General features: G+C 34.7%; 1 protein-coding gene across 1 annotated transcript; it reads left to right on the top strand.

Moving 5' to 3' along the window:
* The first annotated feature begins 269 nt into the window (after positions 1 to 269).
* Positions 270 to 9,730, top strand: LOC128235196 (uncharacterized). Its single transcript, XM_052949952.1, has 3 exons — positions 270 to 609; positions 7,947 to 8,087; positions 8,962 to 9,730. The coding sequence occupies exons 1-3, from the start codon at positions 396 to 398 to the stop codon at positions 9,117 to 9,119; spliced, it is 513 nt and encodes a 170-aa protein (XP_052805912.1). The 5' UTR covers positions 270 to 395; the 3' UTR covers positions 9,120 to 9,730.
* The last annotated feature ends 299 nt before the right edge of the window (positions 9,731 to 10,029 follow it).

Below are 10,029 nucleotides of genomic sequence, written 5' to 3'. Positions count from 1 at the left end.
GATAATAGATACCCCACACCCACTTTGAAAATGCTACTTAAATATTTGGCATCAATGATGATAAAGGGTTTATGATAAAATAAACCATCTCACCTACTTATATATGACATGACACCCTCACGCCATAAAGTGATAGTAATACGAAATCAGCAAATCAATCAATTTTACATTACGGGTTTGCGGGACATCTCTGCGCATGAAAGTGAAATTATTTCGCCCGGGTAAATTTGCCTGGGCACGAACGATATCAGAAATTCAGTATCCATGGGTTGGAATAAACAAAAACAGAGTAACCGTCTGTGCACAGACTCAGGCTTGACGTTTAATTCAGTTGCACGTGTGACTTCGGCGATCTAGCATTCATTTTATATAGGGCTCAATTACAAAATAGAAAAATGGGTTTTGGAAATAGTTCATTGTTTTTGAAGATAACGTTTGTTTTACTGATAGTTGCCTTCGTAATACAGCTTCTAGCTCTGGCTATTCCTTATTGGTTCAGTGCTGACAATTCGGGAGTCGAGACCTATGGGTCTCTCTTTCGGGGCTGTAGTAAGGTCAACGCAAATTCCAACTCGTATAAAAGCTGTGGAAAGTTTAAAAATCTTACAAGTAAGTATTCTTAATAAATGAATATATCTTTATTTGTTCGTTTTACCAATAAGTCTTAAACTTATCATTCGTTTACCTTTTTAATGTTATCTCTCCCTTTTCATGTAGTAATAGTTATTGTAACATACGCAGTATCAGGTTTAAAATTTATGGTGGCATTTTACTCTCGCAAAATACCCTGAAAACGTTCGCTTATTTTTTGCGATAATTATCTAGCTGTCAAGTTAATATTCTCGATTCATTTTCGGTAAGATAAATATCACAAGATTAAAACTAGCTTGAAAGTGCCCAGAGCTACCACCTATTACCAATTTTAGCTATACAACACTTACAGGTTAATTAGTTTTGGTTTGTGAACTCCATTAATAAGTAACATAATCAAGACCGAACGGTCGAAGTCTAAACGACGGGTCTTTCGATGCGGCGGGTGTTGCCGTTTCGTGGTGTACCCATCTAGATAAGATTTGTGTTACAACTTACTTACAAGTACAAAAGTTGCTGCAAGATGCAGCAATTGGATGTTAGCGCGGGCCAACTATTGGTTATGCAAGTCTTTATGTAGGGTCCGAACGAAGTATATAAAGTAAGGGCTAACATTGATTGTAGATGTGAAAATAAAACTTAACACAATAACAATTGTACAACTGATGGTATAGCTATGACAGAAACCGTAATTGTATCAAATAACTTTATTCATGAACTGTATCAATATACACACATTTATAAAATACAACATGGCCACAGTGGTGGTTTTCTTTTGGAGAGGCTGATATGATAGCTGAAATGTTAAATATGCCAACATGATTTGGTAAATTCTGGGCAAAAGGTTTATCAAAAAAACTAAACATCTGCTTAAAACAATGTTTACTTTTGGCTAATAATTAGCGAAACAAGTTGACCGGTATAATTAAGTGTTACAAAGCCATTGTTTCTAACTGAAAAACACATAAAACTATTTGCTTATGTAACAGGTTTCAACACAATTAAAAAATTACATTTAACATAAACTAAAAGAAGTTGGTTATCCATGAGCTGAATGAAAGAAATGTGATCATCATTATTAATGTAATTGTCCTTGTTCTGTGGCGTAGATGATTTATAGGCATGCCGGATGGAACAAGAAAGTTGTTCTAAGAAATGTGCGAAGCGTACATGGTACTAAGTGTGAAAAAAAACCCACATTGATCCTGAAATGAACATGCTCTTAAGAATAAAATAACATAAATAGTGGTTTAAAAGTATGTGGACACAGAGTAAAGACGTAGAAAGCAGTGATTGAAAAATAATCATATTATAAGCTTTTGAACATACTTAAGAACATATAATATACAGAACATACATATTACACTATATTATTATTACACACAAGTATTTTGAACATACTTAAGAACATATAATATACATAATACACTATCAGTATTTGCATTGTTGGTATTGGTAATAGCCAAAATGACAGAATTGTTTAAATCTAAAGAGAAGATATTACAAGAAGTATCTTTAAGATATTGAAAAGAAATGTATACGGTTCTGAAATGGAAATTAGCATTTTTGTCAACACTCAAGTCACATGTAATAGAAGTATGAACATTTTAAAACAAAAGAAAGGCAATGACACAATAGGAAAACAATGATACAACAGGCAGGTAAAGTTTAGGTCAAGAACGTTTTAAGTTTTCCAAAGGAAACAAGTTTTGCATATAAGGACATTTATAGGTAATAACATTATGTAATCAACATGCATTATGCACTTATAAGGCATAAGATATAAGCAGATGATGAGAAGAATGTGATGCAGGTTGGTAGTGGTATGACTAGGCAGTTGATCACTTAATGTGTGTGGAAAAATAATGACGCAAAAGATTTATGAAGAAAGTGCTAAAAATTATAGGTTATAATGAAATGAAGTGAGGAATATGTTTTAATACATGAAAAATGAAGCATTTGTATAAAGTTTGGTGGAAATGTGTTAATGTTATTTCGCCTGTAGAACTTCTCAATTTTTTAAAATATGACATTGAAATATAAGAATAAATACTGCATTGAGTATTATTGAAATGTGAACATATGTACAAACAATAAAGAACATGAGCAATATGACATTTTATATACATTTTGTATACAACAAAGAGTAATAAGCATGATAACAAAATATACAGAGTTAGTATGTACGCTGGGAATGGTAGAGTTGTACTAAAATGTAATAAACAATAGAAAGAATATTTGTTATAATTTGGTGTAAGTGCGACATATACATTATGACCAATACTTGGAATAAGAATGCACACAGACAAATTAATACAATACTAAAATACATGCTGCCACTATTTCACTGAAGTATTCACAATGTACAAGAAGACTTAAGCAATGCAATAGAACAGGTATGAAAAAAAGGAATATAAATGAAAATACAGTATTTGAATGTAACTATTTATAGGGTGATAAATATCTTTTACATGGGGGGGCTTAAAAAGACTCAGTTTCAGTTGTTATGTTGGAATGATTGAAAATAGGTATATTTGTTAAATGATTTACTAACTTAAAAGTTGAAGTTGTCAGACCCAAAACTATAAATGATATGCCTGGAGTTTTATATTATCAGTATAAGCATTGCTGATATATGGTTGATAGCCAAAATGCCATTATTTATTAAAGTTTGAAAACCCATAAATCTAGAAAATGAAAAACAACAACACACATTGAAATGGTTAAGGGTCATGCCAAAAAAAGCAGGCATTCATTTTTAAGCATTATGAATTCTTATGTTTGTAAATGGAGAGTCAGTGCCTATAAAAGAGACAGATTGAACGTTTTGACAACTTTTTTTATTTTTTTTTACTTGAAACGAGCCATATTTTGCGAAAGTCCATTGAAACCAGTTATATAAGACTGCTGACAAAAAAAGATTGCAGATTTTTATACTTAAGTTCAAAAATGTTTTATGCAATTTTCTTAAACTGTTAGGAACCGCTTAAGCCATAAGACATTAATTTTCAAAAGGAAATACAAATTGTGTTTTGATCTTTTGTTAGTAATCTTAAATCATTTGTTTGCGGATATTTACACAAAATTTGCGCTTTCCAAGACAAACAATAAAAAAGTTGTAAAAATGGTAAATCTGTGAGAGTGCAGCTTTAAGCAAAATAGGTAGTAAAGAAGGGTGACATGGCAAAATGACATAGTGATATAAATACAAGTATGTCTTGTAAATTAACATTTTGTAACTGTTTAAGTAAGATGTTGAAATACAGAACATTGTTAAATATATGTACATATGAGACATTAATTTAAACTTTAATTGGAATTAAACTTAGCAAAAGCATAGTGATAAGCATAGAGCATTATGTCAACATGTCTGATTTAAGGAACATGTTTTGGAAATAATTATTGAAATTGCAGAACATTTAAGAAAACAATAGGAAGATAAGTAATCATAATGATGAGGTTATTAAATAATGTAAAGATTTTGTAAAGTCATATATGGTGACTTTAAGATATTGGCACTACTGTAACTGAACATATTGACATAATGGTAAAACACAACAATAGCAAAAATGGAAGTTCACTATTTTATAAATATCAAATCTCAAATCCCCCGCCACGGAGTTGGGAGGGGATTATTGGCGGATTATAGAAACACTTCGTCAGTCTGTCTGTCCGTCTGGCTGTAACATTTCGTGTCCGTGCTATAACTTACTTATGCATTGATGGATTACCATAGTACCTGGTACAAATGTTGTCCTCATACTCGTGTCCGCGCTATAAACTCTTCCTGTATATATCAAGTTTGGTCACAGTATGCCAGCCTTAACTGTTAGCCTTAACTGAAACAGTAATCTATTTTTAGTAACAGTGACCTCGCCCCCAGGGGGCCAAAAAACATCCATTAAAGCTCTGCATAAACTTGTCCTATAAACCAAGTTATCATGTCAACCCTTACTTGAGTTATTCAGTACTTACCATATTTCATTTTGGAACAGTTTCCGCATTTCATACCTACTGCTGCGTTTGATAACAACCTCAGCTGTGCAATAGTAGGCCACTTGTGTAAGGGACTTGCTCTAACATTTGTCAAGGTCCATTTACTTGTTGCCTCACTCTAAAAAGATATGAAAGGAATTTGTTATGATATCATTATAAGTGAATGTAGCATTGAAGACCTGATAACATGAAACATGAGAAATAAAATAACTCTAAACATTAAACTGAGGTGAAGTTGTTAGGTTTCAAGGTTGATTTCATAAGCTTTATTCGAAATGTGAATTGACAGGTAATTTGCAATTTAATGTCAATTCTGAATCAGGTTATACAAATCAAAGATTGATGCATGAATTGCAGAATAATAATTAAGAACAAGTATTTATATACAAGTAATGATTTCATTCATTTATTCAGCCATTGAGTTAAGCAATTTTGTTAGAAAAGTGAAAAAAAATGTTATTAATTTTAAGGAAGGCTTGTTTATAGGTCATGTATTTTGTGCGAAATAAATATCAAAATGATGTCTAAAAAAAGATTATATTGTGAAATAATGTAAGCCTGTAGAGTTAATTTATCTTAAACATTATATGAAATGGTGAATAATTGTTAATACATTCAATTATTTATTGAAATGCATCGAAACATCCATATGTTTTTGTTTTATTAAAGGTTGAATGTTAATACCAAAAGCAATGCTATTTAAAGTTGCAGTTAAAATCTTAGCAAAAGATTTGCCTAGCTTTAGTTGTGTTACATAACAACACAAAATGCAGAAGGTTTTGGATTTCATGTTTAGTATGAATGCTGGCTATTGTTCGGAAACCATAAAGTTAACAGGAAACTAAGAAAGAGAACAAACCTGGTTTTGGGCAGTGGGACAGCACTGATATTTGTGGGCTGAAGAATACTCATTTCTTGGAACCCCTCAGTCCTGGCCCATTATTGTTGGTGCTGTTTTTTTGTCATCTTGAAGATGAAGCCCTATCTGTTCAATATATAACAACTCTTGTGGTAGAAACTGGAATGTAGGATGACAAATATAAATATACATTTTATTGAGACAGAATCCCGTAAAACATGTTTACTATTTTAAACTAATGCACCAGTCAATTGTAACCACGGCCCCCAAGGTCCGGGGGTGTACCGGGGAAAGCCGGGGAAATGGACCATGTTTTTAACTTTCAGGTGGCCCTGCAGTTCCGGGTGAATGGGATGGTTATGTCTTCGCTTTAAATATAGCGGGGAATGGGCCTAACCTAGGGCCCCTGAGATCCGGGGGGGCATTTGGCGAGATTTAACCATCTGTTCATCCCCGCAGGACAGGATTTTAGCCGGGGTTGGCAGGACCTATGGTCAAGGTCCTTGCTAATCCCCGGACCGGGGGAAGGGTGTGGTTTCAATTGACTGATGCATTAGTCTAAGATAATAACTGGTGCATAATGAAAACGATGCAAAAGTTCAATGACTACAAACAAATCACCTACAACTCGTCACATACAGACTGACATGCAAACTTTGCGCATGCATTACAAAGAGGGGCTTGAAATATCATTCCTACCATTGTGACTCATTGAGTTAGACGCGTAAATGTCCAATTCGAACGTTTTTTGTTGCGGTATTTCACTTCGAATCACCCTCTCGCAATTTTGACCTTGACCGCACACTCGCCTATGTCTGAAATGCAAGAAGCGTTTTCATTCAATGGCTATCATCCCTGGTTTTAATGACGCAATTTGGAAAAGCCTTCAAAAGTTATCCAAAATAAAAGTAGAAATACCGCAAAAAAAAAACGTGCTACTGTTTAAATCGAAAGACACGAAACCTGCCTTTAAAATGATAAATATAAAATAACAATAGTTTTTCAGTTCACTACGTAACAAAGAAAATGATAATACCTTTCCCCAACCGCCAGCGTGTTGACCTCGATATCCCTAGTCTACTGGACGCTTGCATCTGACCCGTGTCATAACCGGGTAATCAGATAATAGACTGGTTCACCGATTTTCTAAGATTATTGTAAGATACATTCTGCGCATTCATGGTTTGTTCTTTTATGTAAAAATATTTAAATAAAAAAGAGAAGTTTTCTCAACAACCGTGCATTTATGATATGTTTTCTCTAAAAGAGTTATTTAAAAAAATCTCTGGTTTTAATTTGCCATATATTTTCAAAGCTTCACATATTAGAAGATTACCAATCTTTATCTTCTATTACAAAATCGAACAGGAACTAGTCTAATAGCAAACTGATTTGAAATTATCCGAGAGCGGACGGTAAGAAACGGCGCATGCGCGATCAAAACAATTAAAACGCCGCATGCGCAAGCCCATTGCACCAGGGACACTTCTAAAACCATCAATATATGCGCCGGGCGCCGATGCGCCCGCGCAATAAATGCACTTTTGGCTTCTAGCAGTAACTGGTTTTCTAGTTATGGTTTTCGAATTCCACTTAATAAGTAACAGACTTACTTGTTTACTAGATAAGATTTCGTGTTGCCCGTTATCTATAAATCTATGTATACAACTGGTCATCTAAAAATGATTTGCGAATTTCACTTAGAAAGTGGTAACAAGAATCCTATCTAGTTAACTAGAGGTGTCATTTTCGGGCACTATTAAGCCTGTTTTTAGTCTTATGATATTTATCTTACCGAAAAAAAATCGCGAATATTATTCGCTAAATTTAAGTGGTTAACACCATGCGAACGTTAACAGGTTATTTTACGGCAGTTATATGTCACCATAAAATCAATTTCAAATTTCTGTTAGCATCATGTTTACATCCATGTAGTTGTACCATGTCTGATATTGTTTCCTTTGTTTTTGTCTATACATTAACTCCCATGTCGGAACGGTAACAAGTAGGCGGAGCTTAACCATTCAATAATGTCTGAGATTGTTTCGTTTGTTTCCGTCTTTACATTAACTCCCATTTCGGAACGGTAACAAGTAGGCGGAGATTAACCTGTCAGTGATTTGCGTGCGGATATTTGCAACGCCATTCCACTATACCACATGCTAGTTATTGAACGCTGTAATCACATGCAATATATGTGGCATTCATTTTATGTAATCTGGCTCGACACATAACTTTGTGACCCTTTTTTACGATACCTTCATAGAATAGAGTCCCCAGGTACCCAGACAAATTACACATGGGTGTGGGTCGAATCCCTTAAAGCGGTGTAAGAGATCCCGGCATCACTCTCGATTTTATATTTCTTCTTCTATTCAATAATATGTTTTTCACAATTAATCTCGGCTTTTAGGTCCATTAAGTTTTTTTCAGTGGCCATACCAAATACTAATACTAAAACATAAACATGTCCAATGGATGAAATGCGTGTATTTTACAGGCTGGTGGGAGGCGACACAAGCCTTTGAGGTGATTGGCATCCTGCTCATCATAGCGGCCTTAATTCTTGTCATCGTGGTCATCTTTGTCAAGGACATGAAAGTACTTAAACTCGTCGCCTTCATCTTGAGCTTCTGCGCATGTAAGTAATAGAGTGAATTATGGGTAAAAGCATATGTTCGTTTCCGCTTCATAACCCCAAAAAATACTGCAGAATAGTCGGAAAACCTTTTTATTTATGATAGACATTTCTGTAACCATAAAACTATAAATTATATGCTTAAGAACAACTTTACAACCAGTATTAACATTACTGGTATTGTTAAAAGCCCAAAACACTTCATTTTTAACTTTTATAAGAGCGAAAATCAAACAAATGATAAGCGATATCGCTCAGGGCAATAACTATGTTTATTGTCGGGGCAAAAACAGGCTAGGTCCTGAAAGCATTTTTACGCCTTAATTATGTAAATAATGTGGGATCGTACCATGCCAATAAAACATTTGAATAACCACGGAGTGTTTTTGCAGACGACAAAGTGAAAATACTTATTAACCTGTATAAATATAAAAATAGACTTATTTGTTATCAACAATTACCAGTGGTGGATAAAACTCCAATACATTGATTCACACTGGCTACATTGAAAAGTACGCGGTCGATTCTCCATCGTGAATGTGGCTTTCCTATGTCATGTATGTGCATGCCATGTGGTTTTGTTAATAAAACATACAATGCTGTATTGCCGGACTGGTCGTACGAGAATAATACTTTAATTGAACTGAATCGCAATTGAAGTGTTGAATAATTTGTGTTTTGTATGCGTCAACGATTTATTGCCAGTTTGTCATTATTAACGATTATTTTATTGTAAGTTCTTGTGTACCCGGTTTTTTTAATTGTATTGGAAAACTGAGTTGAATATATATACAGATTTTAATGAAAACCTTATGATTCAAAAGAAATGCAGGGTATTTGACTCATTTCCATTAATTCAAATAATTGTATCTTCCAGGTGGATGCATTCTTCTGGGTGTGATTATATGGGGAGCAGAGGCTTTCTATCCATACGACGAATACTCGGGCAGCTTTGCTTTGGCCATCATATGTAGTATCGTGATGCTGGTCGCAGGAATCCTCGGACTCTTGGACTGGATGGGCAAAGGGAAATAAACAAATGACTTCAGAGGGTGTTATTCCCCTTCCATCTTGCGCTCCGGGAACTATTTCATTTTCTACCCGAATGCTGTGTCACACATACTATTATACGAATTGAAGAGTCTCGGGTACCGAATAATGCCAAATGTCGAGGGAAGGGTTTTAGCCATACCTATTAACTCATCATATGCATAACCACAAAGACAATTTACGGAGTAGTTGCTTGCCTGCCCTTGTATATTACGTTCGAAGCTTGGCGTGGAGTTGATGCTTTTGTATATATATTTATGCTATACATTTGTCTGTGTATTACTAGTCCCGGTGTGCCTGGCTTACAAAGATATAGCGGCATTCGCTTATAGTTGTATGCTGAAAGTTCTGTTTCTCTGTCTTCCCAACTAATATGGACCATAATTAGTTCAGCTTATGTGTGTAAGTTACAATTACGATGCTATGATATTTCACGATGGATTCCATAACGGAAAAAGACCCGGTTAAGTAATTAAGCGTCTACTGGCCATTGTTTGGATGAAACTATGTGCAAAAGTGATGTTGCGACCATGAACAATAAGTCATATGATTTGTATGAGGTTTGAGAGACATAAATTAAAACTGTTTTATATGTATTCACAAGGAAAACTATGGGAACAAGCCCAGAAACCCAATAATACAATGCAAAATACGAGCCCAGAAACCCAATAATACAATGCAAAATACGAGCCCAGAAACCCAATAATACAAGGCGAAATGCGGGAACAAGCCCAGAAACCCAATAATACAATGCAAAATACGAGCCCAGAAACCCAATAATACAAGGCGAAATACAGGAACAAGCCCAGAGACCCAAAAATACAATGAGAAATACGGTAACAAGCCCAAACATCCAATAATACAATGCGAAATACGGGAACAAGCCCAGAAACCC

This window comes from Mya arenaria, chromosome 5 (genome assembly GCF_026914265.1).
Source record: "Mya arenaria isolate MELC-2E11 chromosome 5, ASM2691426v1".
In the NCBI taxonomy this organism is placed as follows: Eukaryota; Metazoa; Mollusca; class Bivalvia; order Myida; family Myidae; genus Mya; species Mya arenaria.
This window is presented reverse-complemented; position numbering and strand designations above follow the sequence as displayed.